A 13926-nucleotide genomic window follows, 5' to 3' on the forward strand; every position below is an offset into this window, starting at 1 on the left:
AAAATTGGCAAGAGACCAACCAATGGAGACAAGAAGACAAAACTAAGATAACTACAACTAGAGGAGGAATGGATGCAGAAAAAACTACAAATGGAACGTGAAATCATGCTGCAAAACAGGGAGGACAAAGCAAGAAAGAATCAAGTGGTAAAGCTTAAAAAATACACAATAGCGCCATTCAGAGGGGATCACAAGGATTGGCTATGCTTTTGGAACCAATTTTCGGTGGAGGTAGATGGTTCAAACATAGCAGAAGTAAGCAAATTGAATAACTTTCTTGAATTGATTGATTGAAAGCCAAAGGACGCAAAGAGAAGAAGCAAAAAGAATCTTACAAACAACATATTGGAAGGACATAAAGGTACGAAAGGCCCTTGTAATTGAACTGGAAGAATTGAAACCTATAACGATTATCAGTCAGATCCGAGAAACCCATGAATCTTATAACAAGCTTGCGAGAGTCATACAAACGCTTGCAATGATGAAGAAAGAAACCGTGCAAAGCCATGTCTTTGTTGATTGATAAACTGGGGCCAGTTAGAGAAGCAATGGTGCAAAATGCTGATGTCTAATGCTTTTCAACGAAGCTCTCAGAAGTCAAATGGATGTGTTTATTGTGGCAAGTGCAACCATCGAAGTACAGATTGCTTTGAAGATTCTAAATGTTGCACACCGGAGGGTGATACTGAAGAAAAAAGCATGTGTTTAATAGACCCCTTTCACATTGCATTGACTTAAAATTCAAAACGAGGGTAGAGTTGTTTCGGTGCCGAACATCAGAGATCAACCTCTCTGCATCTATAAGTCTTCGAGATATATTATCGCCGTTTTATAAAAGATTTCCACCGATTTTCGTATTAAAGATATGGATCAATTTATTTGATTGTTACCTAAGGGGAAGGCGGTTTCCTGCATTGAAGATTCCTCGATATTAACTGTCAAAGAGCTCAAGAAAGTTTTGTTGGCCTACAAAGAGAAGGTCTCAGGTGCCAAGGCTGATCTAATTTTCCCTGCCTATGCGGTTTTTTCGCGATTAGAGCAGCAAGAAATCAGTGCCGTAAGTACATCCGAACCTGTGTTGGTTGGAGAAGACCTTGAGTGTACGTATAACGCCATCTTCTCCTCAAAATGCAGCCATTTGCCATGGTCCTCCGACCTCAGGGGGACTCCGGGCTTTTCTTTCATTCAGTCAGTCTTGTTTTGGCCTAATTCAAATTTTAACTCCACAAAACCAACAAACGGAATATCGGTCCCATTTGCTGCTGCTATATTTAGATCTTGGCCTTCCCCAATATTTCAATAACATTTCAATAACATTACTTGCTTCCCATTTAATAGAATATTTAAATTACAGCGACGTCCCACCAACTTGGCAACTTTAGCGTCTTCTTTTGGTGTTAAATGACTTTGGTTACAAGAAAAATAGCCACATCCAAAACATTGGTTACAAGAATCTTACTTGCTCTCTCGCTTACACCTTGTACCACATCTATTTCTGAGCCACATCCAAAACAATGGTTACAAGAATCTTCCTTGCCCTCTCGCTTACACCTTGTACATGCTGGTTTCTTCTTCTGGTAGAAATTAGAATTGCTGTATTGAGGCCTTACTTTATTAGCCAACAGCCTATTCATTTTCTCACTATTTATCTGCACTTCCATTGCCTCAACTTTTGTTTGCAACTTTCCAGCTTTTGGTTCTCTCTTTGTTTGATTATAAGACCTTTCATCACAACATCCTGTAGCTTCTACCTCTTTTATTCTAACTTTAGGCCTAACACTCCCTATCAGCCTCCTATGTTCTTCCTCTCTAGCTATTATATCACTCAGAGTTGTGATAAGATTCTGATCAGATATTCCTGGATCACTTAAGCAAGGTCCCATTTTTGCTCTGATAGTGGGATCTCTCATCCCCAGCTCTAAGCAACGCAAAAACAAAGACTGTACCTGTTTTGGGATATATTGGATCTCTGACCCCCTACCTTGATCACAAGCAAAAATAACCTGTTGACGTAATGCAAGGGCTCTTGTGAGGAAAGTGAGAGCATCTTCTTCTACCATTTGACTCAATTTTGCTAGTTCTGTAAACAAATCAGTGGTGTTTTTCTTCCCATAATGGGCCTGCAAAATTTCTTTCAAATCTTTGAGTGTTAGATTTTGCATAGAATCTAGGTAATTCTTAAGCTTAAGGGATGGAGCCATAGCTTTGATAACCCCTTCAACAATTTCAGAAGCAGTAAAACCTTTGTTCTGACCAGCATCAATTTGTTTCAATAAACTTATGTATGTCATGGTATTCCGAGGGTCTCCAATCTGTCGGCTAATCTTAAAATCATGCCTGAGAATGTTGGTCATGGGGACAGCTATATAAGATGCACCTACAAAACTTCCATGTACTCTCCCTGTAGCCCCTTTACTTGCATCTTTATCAGCAGCACTTTTTAGCCTATTTGATTGGGCTTGCAAGCTTTTAATCTCATTATCAGGGTTATATGCATCCTCATTAGCCTCCCTGATATCCAAATTATTTGAAACAACATCATCTGGCTGTCCCTGAAGGCTTCCCCCCCCCCCCACCTGTGGGATCTCTGGGGTCTCCCTTCTCTGATAATTTGAGGACATCCAAAACACCTGTTAAAAACTCATGTTGCCCTTCTATATCACCTTTATTTGCCTCTAAACTTTCAGAAATATGTTTTCTTACCACTCTAATCACTGCTAGACAGCTTTTATTCTTGGGACTGTCCCCTGGTAAGTGCAATAACTCAGCCAGCGAAAATAGAATCTGCAACCAAGTTTCCTTGGAACAAATCACCGATTCCACCTCTAATTCGAGTTCTTCCACAATGTCTGGTGTAATATCCGGCATTCTGCATGTAATTCAATCAATAATCACTTCACAAATCATTCAAAACTGCAACCAATACTCCGGAAATGTCCATAATCTCTGTTCAAAAACTGCAGTTTGCCTTTGTAAACATTGTGAAAAGGGTTTTGACCCTTTTCCCCGCCAATGCACCAATTTTGTTAGCCTGCCACGACTTCCTGTTCTTGATAACCGAGATATTGATAAAAAAAACTCATTTGCTTCAAAACAAGATTAACCTAACGAAATAACTCAGCGAGAACATCAGCAAATCCAATCTAAAACCATCTGGGCGCCATGTTACCACAATCACGCGGGCCAGACTCCATAGGTCGTTACCAGAATCTTTAACTGGCTGTGCAGTGGCACCATGTCAATAAGCCTGATAACTGGGTGCAGGCCGTTGTGTTGGGTGGAAATACCACAAAATTTATTTATTTACTTCAAGTAGTAACAAGTAAGTGTCCTTCACATAGGCCTTTTGTCTAGTAAGCTTGTGAAAGCTTCGATCTACTACTATCATCCATGCAATAACTCACTCCGGACACTTTTCTACCAAGAAAATGCACTTCACGCTTAAACAACTCACATTTTCTTGCTTTTAGCTTGATTCCATGTTCCCTTAGTTGTTGAAGCACTGTACACACGTGACTAACACAGAAGGATTAGATACAACAATTAGATACACATGTGGCTAGATACAATCAAATCATCGAGGTACTGAATCACAATATCGTCTTGAAGATCTCTCAATATATTTTCCATATGGCGTTGGAATGCTGCAGGGGCATTTGTGAGTCTGAAAGGTATTCGTACCCACTATGACTTAAAAAACCGTGGTGATATGCTTTTCCCTGATCGAGTACAGAAAACCATTGCTTGCCTCCTAAGTTGTGTAGTGTTTCTTGAATATGAGGCAAAGGATGTCTATCTTTCATTGTTTTACTGTTGAGACCTCTGTAGTCGACACAGAGTTTGAGGCTTCCATCCTTTTTCCAGACGCAAACTACCGGTGATGACCATGAAGATTTGGATGGGGTGATGAATTCTCTATTTAGCAAGTCTTCGATGTATGATTTGACTTTGGTGTACAGAGGAAGAGGTACTGAGATGTAGTTCATTTGCACTGGAGTCTTGTCGTGTACCTGTATCTCTAAATTTAGGTCATTTGCACCCCCCCCCCCCCATATCTGACTCATTTGTGGAAAATGATTGCGATTCTGCGTGAAGCAATTTTCTCACAGTTGATTCCTGTTTGCTCGTCAGTGCATCCAGCTTAATTTCAGAAGGGCAAAACTCCCTTTTTGGTTGACTGTTTTCACATACTTTCTCAGCTGTAGTATCGCACGGCTTTTCCGTTTCTCCGACCTCCATTGGTGTCACAGACTGCACAAGTTGCAATAGACCAGGCGAGGAAGGGGGGGTATCATCACCCATCGAGGAAATTTGCAAGACCAACTCTACTTGGTCAATTTTGATACGCTGATTACGAAAATCGATGTTATACGGAGAAATTCGGTACCAGGAAGCCTCTATTTCACGTTCAAACCTCGTTTTCGTCCAAACTTGAACGTTGAACGAAAGTTTGTAAATGAATCAATTTTTATCAATTTTGATGTGCTGATTTCAAAAAATTATTTTATAAATGTAAATTCAGTACCAGGAAGCCTCTATTTCATGTCCAAACCTCGTTTTCATCAAAATTTGAATGTTGAAAAAAAGTTTGTAAATTTTTTATTCTCATCAATTTCGATATACTGATTTCGAAGGTTGGTCCCTTTTTCATGCTGAAATCGTTTATTTATCGTTTTCAATATTTCTAGAGTAAAATCTGCTGCACAGATAGATTTGCTTTAAAAGCTTAAAAAAGATTATGTCAAAAGGCAATATAATATGGCTAATAAACATTTAAAGTTGTTTTGAATAAACATTCTAGTATCCGTTGTCATCAGAGTCATTGCTATAATCATCCTCAAAGCAATTGTCATTCATTTAGTCAGTATTGTCTTCTCCAGCATCTTGATTGGTATTTAGAAGCAGCTCGGCATTTTTATCTACTTATATGTCTTTACTCCACGATGCCTTACGGGCTGCATCCCAACCATGATCAACTGGACTGCTAATGCTTAACTGCAACTGATCTGCATTCCTGTAAATGTTTGCAGCATAAGCTGATCTAGCTATCTGCAATTGTAGATTGGCAACACACGGTTGCATCAAACTAAGGTCAACAACTTTCCCTTTAGTTTTAAAAATCTTCCAGAAACTCTTTGAGCAGGCGCCATTGGCCTTGGTGACAGTTGTTGAAAAACCGTAAAGAAAGCATGTAAACCTCTCCAGGACCTCGATAGCATTTGGATGGGCTGGACATATGTTCCAAGCCTTGCAAAAGTGCCCACGAATTCGTTGCGCTTTAACATTGCTTTTCAGAATGACTTTTTCCCTTTTCTTGGAAATCATGGACACATAATCGATGTCGGAGAATGCGTGAAGACCAACTATTGCTCGCCTTTTAATTGAAGACAATGTTGATATGATAGACAGCATGAAGCAAGACCACTGAATAAATTTTCTGTATTACATTTTAAGTAGCGCAGTGAAAAAACTAACTAAGATCTTTCTGGAGAACGGCTATCCAGAGGATGTTATTTCAGTTTTCATTAAAGGTATTATGAATCGAAAATTTTCCCCTTGTTTCTAGACCATTTTGATATCGCTAATTCCGAAAATGCAACTAAAAATTGCATTGGGCAAATAATATTTTGGTTTTATCAATTTGAATTTAGCGTTTGACACATTTTTGCCAAATGGTGCGGCCTAAGTGGAATACAGTATAACTGAAGTATAACTGAATCAAATAATGCCACTTTAAATGAATCTAGCGACGAAGAAGGATTTGCAAAGGTTTATGGCGCTGTTTTCATGCCATATCAGTACGAGCCTTTGGCCTCAGACAATAGCGATGAATCTGAAGGAGCTGATGATGAGGGGATTGATCAGGCCGAGGACGAAGATAGCATTAGGCCGTCGCAACTTCGTGATCGTTTTGAAAGGAATGTTGCTTTAAATGAATGGTAAGTTAATATTTCTATCAAACTATCATTTCAGAGCCAATTTATATTATTTTCTTTCGACAACACACACAAGGACGAGAATAGCTTCGGATCAGAAAACGAGTGTCAAAAGCATTTCTTTTACTATCGCCCACCGACTGTGATCTCTCTAATTTGCAAAGTACAGACCCCTTTACGCATTTCACATACTAGTTGTTAGTAAGTTAGTAGTGCTTCTTACAGCAGTATCTTGCAGTAGTAATGATATAACGAGGTAGGCTGATAAGCAGTACTGGATTGCCAATCGTATGTATATTTTCAAAGTTTACAAAGTAGGGTGCATTCTATGTCAACTGTACGCTGAAGGTCCACCGGGGCATTTGTTTAGGTACGCCGAAAATATAAAAGCAGTTAGTAAAACAACAAACATTGTTGCGCCAGGCATAGAAAACTGATTATTAAAGAAAACTGTGGTGTAGGAGTCGTTAACTATGTACATGGCTTCATGTTTAGCATGGCAACTAACGAAACTTTTTAGTACGCAAACAATTTTTTTATTGGTTTGCACGCTGAACGCCGAATAAAAACCTGGCTGTAGGCCAAAAATCTTTGGGCACTTAGGAATGCACCCTGGCAAAGTAGGCTAGAAGAGTGTGGGCCCAAAAAAAGAAACAACTTGGACTCTCCCTTGTGTTTCTTATTTGCAGGTTTTTATTATAATTTAGCATTATTTACAAGCTACATAACAGAATTTGGAAATGCAATGTTTATTATTCTCTTTCTATTTTTGATAAGTAATCATCATAGCATTTTCATTAAGGTGTGCTTGCAACAAATGCAGTGTTGGAAGACTAGTTAGTGCTAGAGAGTATCCTTGTTGCCGAGAGGTCCATGCAGCCTATGGAAAAGTGGTCTTTGATGGACTTTCCGACAGTCTAAGCTGCATTACAGAACATGAAGACTTCAAGGCACTTGTTAACAAAGAAGTGTTAAAAATTGTTGGTCCACTTTTAAAGCAAAAAAATGGAAAGCCATATAAAAAACATGCTGGTATATCTGAGAATGAGTGAGTATTTTTAAATTTATAGGGTTAAAGTTTGTTAAAGCAAGACTTACCTATTCAAAATCTTTTCATCCTACACATTTTATTTTTAAAGAGAACTGATAATTTCACATTATATATTCAAATTTTTAAAAATTACCAGAAAAGAATTACTCAAAACTAGTTGAGAGCCATTTTGCTGTCTGCTAAGTAACAAAGTGCACTTTTTGCAGATATTTGCGTGCAGTTGCTTACCGAAATCTGGTGATGTGGATCTTTGGTTATCTTGGCTGGGACACAGCAAGACTGTTAACTGCATGTCTATACGATTTTATCAGGGAAAAATATAACACCAACAATAAAAAAACTGGCTACCTAGATTCTGCCTAAAGAGAATAATTCCCTTTGTATGATAATGACGTTTTGAGCATAGCCCATATCACTTGATCTGATTAGAATTATATTGTACCGCACTCAATCTGGTATTCTTATAAGAAATCTTTCCTTGATGTTTTTCAAAATAGCTGCTTGAAATAGATTTTTTGTATGATTATTAACAGGCAATTTCCACTGAATTGTTACAAACAAAAATGTTTTCTTTATATTTTTTGCTGTATTCTAGAATCTCTTTACATCCTTTCAACATAGGAGGTTATTGCCTGGTTTCTTATAAAATTCTGTTAATGTTCTGAATAAAATATATGTGTTTATGTATTGAAAATTGATGTAGTATTATGCCTATATGTAATAGTTTGTAATCAGTGCTTATATAATATGTTACTCTTAGCATGTTCAATTTCAAAATTTAAATATGTAATCTGAACATGGATTAATATGAATTAGTACTTTATTTCAAAAATTAACAAAATAATTGTTTGTATATATATATATTTAGACTGAATTATTTGCTGACACACTTTTGCTTAGAGTGCCCAAGCATAGTTTCTCCACATGTTCTACAGTGACCAGTTTTTCTGGTTTTCTTCTTCTCTGTTCCTCTGGCCTTTTTTGCCTCCTGCTCCATCATGGTCTTTTGCTGTTGAGCTAAAAAAGTGATAATACTATTGTCATGATGTTAGTTTTTATATTTTTTTAAATTTGCATAACTTTTTCACGAGATTCAAGGGACACCCTTAATCTTTTTGGCAAAACTTTTTTATCAAATTTCCGAATACAGAAAAAGCTTGCATCACTTACCCCAATAGTTATTATATAATTGGGCTTATAAGCAAAGTACAAATAATTAGCAAAAGTATTTGATGAAGAAACTATCAAAATAACATTACCTGGTGGATTCAATGTTGTGATCACAAAGGATCTTTTCCTGAACTTCTCCTTTGCTTCTTCCTTTGAAATACGACTCTTGAATTAGGAGTTCAGTTGCTTTGGTGCAATTGCGGTATGCTGTGCCAAGATAGTGGTCATTTCTTCTTTTGAAATTGAAACCAGGATCTGGCGAAGGGTCTGACCTACTCTTGAAGTAAATGGAATAAGTGTTACGGTAAATATCAAACAAAATATATATTTGTAGTATCTAAAACCTGATTTTTTCAAAGTGCCTTTCATTTTCTCAGGATCTAAGATTAAACCTTATTAAAACTTACCATATATAGATGGAAAAAGGACTGGTTATACAACCTCTTCTCTAAGCTTGTATTTGGGAAACGAAACTCCCAGTATGTCCTGCCCATCATCAGTTTTCATGGTCTCTCTTGACAGATTCTCATTAAAATGACAAATTGCGAGTATGTGTCTAAGCAAATAAAGAGAAAACATTTCAGAAATGGAATGGATTAGAGCTGTGATTGAATGTTTTATATTTTTCAGCAATGCAACATTTATTGAAAAAAACATTAGTTTCCATATGTTGTCAGCTTTATGTCTAGAAATCACATTTACCTGCCTAACAACTCTTAATCACTCAAGTAACAAATAAAATTAGAATGATAGTCCCAAAAATTATCTATTAGCTGCACCATCTCTAATTTTAAATGTAAATACCTGCATTTGGTTCCAAGCCAATGGTAATGAATCATTTTAGGGTGCCAATGATTGAGTGTGGCATGAAAGGCTTCCAAACAACTTGTTTGAGCATCACTTGAAATACTTCTTATATCATTTAGAAGTCTAGTGTCAAGCAGTATAGGTTTCAATTTGTCAAATGCAGTAGTTCCTGAAATTAGAAAAGCAAACAATACCTTTAAGAACGTTTTCAGATTTTTAATTCTTGTGCAGAAACTTTTACTTGTATTATTGCATATAAACATATTGTTAAATATTGTATATAAACAATATTTGCTAGTATAAGGATCCAACACTTGAATTCTAACTGACTAAGGGTACCATAAACCCCATGTATATCTGGAGGAAGGGGTGGATCTGTGGCCTTGTTGACATGTAAAAACTATCTAACTACCAAATTAAAGTTATTTCATTGCCAGATAGTCTAAATACTTCTTGTAGGCATTATGTTTTCTCTCACATACCATTTTTAATCCATTTCCTTTTTCGATCAAATGTTTGGTGGATGCAGGTATTGAATAATGGATCCTCGTGAGTGTGTATGTCTTGTATGTGGTTAATTATCGATTTCCACTTTGCAATGATCAATTGGCTAAAACCTTGTTTTGATGATGTTGCACACCAGTATAAATGGTTACGAATGGTTGCAGTCCATTTGTTAATAATTTGGCAGTTATTTTCATTCCCAGCCTTTATTAACTTTTTTGTTAGAGTCCTGGCAATATGCCAGATATCAAAATAATGCTTAATAGCCTGATGTTCCTCTCTTAACCATTTAGCAACACCTCTGTGTCTATCTGTCACAAACTGCGACACAGGAACCTCAGAATCAATGCATTTCTAGATTGACCTTTGAAGTCCAAGTAATTCCATTTGTTGGGAAGAATTTCCTTTTGTTTCGTTAGCCTGAAATTTAAAAGTACATGTAAGCTTGAAGTTTGATTGGTGTAGTGTACTTGGTTTATCTACTGAGCTGAGAAGGTCTACTTTGCTTCAACTAACCTGCACTGTTTGCATAGATTTTTGTTTTATTTATTGACATAACCTTGAAAAAAGAGTTAGTCATAGTAATTTACCCAAACAAGTTCAAATTCAACAATCTTTCTCAAATTCCTGCAGAAAATTGTGTGAGCATCATATTTTGCCGAGTGCCCCATTGAATCAAAATGTGCATCACCACAAATTGTCACTTCCTTTTTGCATTTCATCTCTTCTGTCAAGAACGTTTTGTCATTTGCCCAATGATGTAGGACAGAAGGAAACAGAAATTCGCGCTGATGCAGAAAGTAGGTCCTTGCTTTGTAGGCTGCTAATCCCATATGCTTAAATAGCAGAAGGATTTTGCTTATCGAGGCACCAGCAGTTAGTATGCCAAAACTGAGCAGAAAATTTCCTGCGGGATAACGTCCAAGCATGAATGGCTGCGATTGCCAAGTAAAGGACTTCTTTCCACATTGATCACAGTTTTGATTTACAGTTATCATGGTGCTATTTTTGACCAATTCAACATCAGGTTTGCCAACTTTGCACTTGAAGCAGAACATTGAAAATAGTTGCATCAGCATACTGCAAAACACAATGAACTTGGGCTCTTCTGCCACTGGAGTTTTCAGATCAATCTAAAAAGTGATGCAGTGAAAAAGTTTAACCAGCAGAATATGAACTAATTCTGATTTTTGACAGTTTTTAACATTTTTGCTCTTTAGATCGTTCATCTATGGCTTCAATTGGTTGAGTGCATAGGAATAGGATTGATTCAGTTTGTCATTCTGGGAAAATTTGTTATGTGCTGCAAATTGACATTTTTCGTATTTTTTCTTTTGCTAATGCTTCAACAAGAACTGAGTAACTTAAAAAAGGTACAAAATATTTTTGCAAAAATAACATACTTTATGCGGTTTGATTGGATGTTTTTTCTTTCATCATCGTCATCGTAATCATCATCATCATAATCACCACTTTTGTCATCCATATCATAATCATCATCATCATCATCATCATCATCCATGCCCTCATCTTCGCTTTCACCGGAAGATTCATCGGATAAGCCAAAATCAGATTCTTCAGAGTTTTGCTCTCCGGGTTCAAGCATGCTTTCTGTTTCGTCTTTTTCTGTTCCAAAGTCAACTTCATCATTTTCTAGGTCGTTTGCTTTCAGCAATTTGTTGTACTTCTGTTCAGAAATTAAAATATTGTTAAAAAATTTCTGAATAGATTCAATTATTCTACATAGAAAGTTTTATTTATTGTTATATCGACTTTTTGAAAACAACAGTGCTTGCTTGTCGAGCTTCTTTCCTAACATGTTTTGAAATTACAAGAAACTCCTGTCGTCTAAAAATGTGTACGTACCTTCTTCAATTCTTTGTTTTTGTTGAGCAGCTTTTTAACACGTGTGGCGATTCTTTTGTATTTTCTGAACAACAGAATCCTTTTTTTCTTGCTTCTCTTACATCCCGAACATTTTAAATTCACTTCACAGTATACGTCTCTTGTTGCAGGAGGCGCGTCAAAATCTGCTTCAGGAAGTACCATCTCTAGATCATTTTCCGTCTCAACCGGCTCGGCTTTATTGCATTCCGTAGATTTTTCTGTGGGGAAATCTTTGGAGCATGCTTCTTTAACAATCTGTTGATAGTTATGATCGAGTAAATATTTCAATTAAACAGGCACAGAAACACAGGATACAATCGCTAAAACAAACCAGTTTCCAAGGCCTGTGCCCCCTTTTTCAACAATTGTACCTAAAAAGGGCGTTTCCCTTGTTCTCCGGGAGACTTAGAGACGTGGCCACAGAAAATTTTTCGGGGGGCCCAGTTTTGTAGATCACCCCTGGGTCCGAGCCTGCTGTCAACGACCCTGGTCTTCGGACAATGCCCCCCTTCCCTCCCCCAGTAGAAACAATTTAGTTGCGTAAGCCTTCCTAAAATATTTATAGGAAAGGGGCTTTATACCAAAAAATTATTGGCCGATCTTAAATCCTGCCTTAGTTTACCAAAGGAAACTAGAACAACCAAAAAATTAAATAAATGAACTAATGTAACCTGATAATAAAATGAAGAATAAAATAAATAAATATAATTGAACTTGCCATTCGTTTTTCTCTGCAACTTGGTTCTCCCGAATTCAGCGCTTTAGACGATATATGTTCATAAATGGTCGGTACTACATCGCGATTGAGAAATCGTTTTGTATTCTCAGTATCAAAACCTGGAAGATTCATAGCCACCCCGCGTGTATATGATGCACTTGTAAAATGGCTCGAGCATAAAAAAGGGCCGGCTGTATAGGCTGATGGGTCGAAGTCAAGGCGATATCGTCGAACAAAATTCGTCCATTGTTTGCGAATCGCAGGATTTTTAGAAAAAGAGTGCAATGAAACTCCTGGAATCTGAGTACTGTTCTTGCAAGTTTCTTTGTTTGGTAAGCCAGCGCAGCAATATTTTCCTCCTCTAGAACTTTGTTCTTCCATGTCAAATTTTCCACAGCTAAACCTATTTGCTCAAGTAGTAAATTTCCTTACCTTATCCTAGAAACCTCTATTTCACAATGTTGGAAATGACGGGATATCCTCATATTTATATGTAAGTTGTTGTGTGAAAACGTTTTAATGACGTAAGCAAAGTACTAGAAAACAACGTGAACGAACAATTTTACATTACGTCAGTATAGGGGTTGGACTCTTTAGACGTAAATTAAAATAAATCTGAAAACAAAGCGAAACACGTTTTTAACAAGCACGGTTTGTTTACGAAGAAAGAGCTACCGTTCATACCCTGACTCAATATTAGGTTGATCGATAACTTTTCACATTGCTGAGGTGTTGTTATGAGTCAAAGGACGATCAGTTTCCGTTTTCAAAAGTATATTTAGTTATATGGGCACTTTGGAACCTAAAATTCAGGAAACAAAGCTTATTTGATGGTGGGTGTAGTCGTATTGACGACTTGTTTGCTACGTAGGCAATGAGAATGTGTCAAACACTTTACGTCACAGGAGACTAGGGCAGAGCGGTTTGACCGCGTTTGAAGTAGGCCACATTTTGAAGTTCGTAGTGCAGCAAAATCGAGGGTTTGGAGTGAATTATCAGAATAAACGCGATTAAAGTTTAGCAAATGGATACCACAGTACGAATAAGCAAAGTGAGTTCTATCGATTAGGTTAAAATCATTTTTCGATTCATAATACCTTTAATGGTCTTCACACAGCCCTACATTTTACATTTGAAAAGGAAGAAAATAACTCCTTGCCATTTCTGGATGTTTTGGTTGAAAAATCTGACACTGGATTTCTCACCAGTGTAAACCGTAAACACACATTTTCGGGGTTATACACTCGATGGAGTTCGTTTTGCCCAAAAAAAAGAAAAATCAGCCTCATCAAAACGCTTACACATAGGGCTAATTTCTTCCAAGTCTAAACTCGACTCGGAACTTGAAAAACTAACTAAGATTTTTCTGGAGAACGGCTATCCAGAAAATGTTATTTCAGTTTACATTAAGGAGAAGATAGGAAATTTCTCAGCTGACGTAAAATTTGGTCCTCAAAAGTGTCCGGTCTGTCTAAAACTACCCTGGATCGGTAACAGCTTCCTACGTTTTGAAAGCCAAATAAAACAGGCCATAACAAATTGTTTCTTCGCGGTTAACCCAGGTGTTGTTCACAGTACAAAAAAGGCCCTTCCGTCCATTCAAAAGGACTGCGTTCCTGCCACAAAAAAAGGATCTGTTGTTTATGAATTTACGTGCCAGTGTGATTCTGGCTACGTAGGACGCACCACCCAAAGATTGGAGGATAGGATAAAACAACAGGTTCCATCTAATATTAGAAACAAAACACATCCCTAAAGAGAACAGCCACCTTGCTCTTGCAAATCCAAAATTACTACTAAAACCTGCGACTCTGCTATCGGGCAGCATTTGCTAGAAAACCCAGATTGTGCAA

The 13926-nt window shown here is 37.3% G+C and overlaps 2 protein-coding genes across 3 annotated transcripts; both read right to left on the reverse strand.

Moving 5' to 3' along the window:
• Positions 1-8589: 8589 nt before the first annotated feature.
• On the reverse strand, positions 8590-10466 carry LOC148957381 (uncharacterized). The gene is made up of 4 exons (XM_089115441.1): positions 10059-10466; positions 9447-9822; positions 8962-9133; positions 8590-8713 (listed from the first exon to the last, which is right to left on the reverse strand). The coding sequence occupies exons 1-4, from the start codon at positions 10464-10466 to the stop codon at positions 8590-8592; spliced, it is 1080 nt and encodes a 359-aa protein (XP_088971567.1).
• LOC148957382 (uncharacterized) lies at positions 10053-11517 on the reverse strand. Of its 2 annotated transcripts, XM_089115468.1 has the most exons (3): positions 11335-11517; positions 10872-11155; positions 10053-10601 (listed from the first exon to the last, which is right to left on the reverse strand). In XM_089115468.1, exons 1-3 carry the CDS (start codon positions 11515-11517, stop codon positions 10592-10594), a joined length of 477 nt encoding a protein of 158 aa, XP_088971594.1. In that variant the 3' UTR covers positions 10053-10591. The 2 variants fall into 2 exon arrangements, with proteins under 2 accessions (XP_088971594.1, XP_088971593.1); XM_089115467.1 differs by having other exon boundaries at positions 10053-11155.
• Between the last annotated feature and the right edge of the window lie 2409 nt (positions 11518-13926).

This window comes from Rhopilema esculentum, unplaced genomic scaffold (assembly GCF_057945365.1).
Source record: "Rhopilema esculentum isolate cy_ngs unplaced genomic scaffold, ASM5794536v1 HiC_scaffold_31, whole genome shotgun sequence".
In the NCBI taxonomy this organism is placed as follows: domain Eukaryota; kingdom Metazoa; phylum Cnidaria; class Scyphozoa; order Rhizostomeae; family Rhizostomatidae; genus Rhopilema; species Rhopilema esculentum.

Bases quoted from the DNA above. Each gene is read 5' to 3' on its own strand.
- LOC148957381 (XM_089115441.1), bottom strand. From the start codon at position 10,466: ATGATAACTGTAAATCAAAACTGTGATCAATGTGGAAAGAAGTCCTTT. The intron at 9,823-10,058 runs GTAAATTACTAT...AGGTCAATCTAG, and splicing joins TTGAATTTGAACTTGTTTGG to AAATGCATTGATTCTGAGGT. The intron at 8,714-8,961 runs GTATTTACATTT...TTATTTGCTTAG, and splicing joins TGGCTTGGAACCAAATGCAG to ACACATACTCGCAATTTGTC.
- LOC148957382 (XM_089115467.1), bottom strand. From the start codon at position 11,517: ATGGTACTTCCTGAAGCAGATTTTGACGCGCCTCCTGCAACAAGAGAC. The intron at 11,156-11,334 runs GTACGTACACAT...ATTTCTGAACAG, and splicing joins AAAACAAAGAATTGAAGAAG to AAGTACAACAAATTGCTGAA.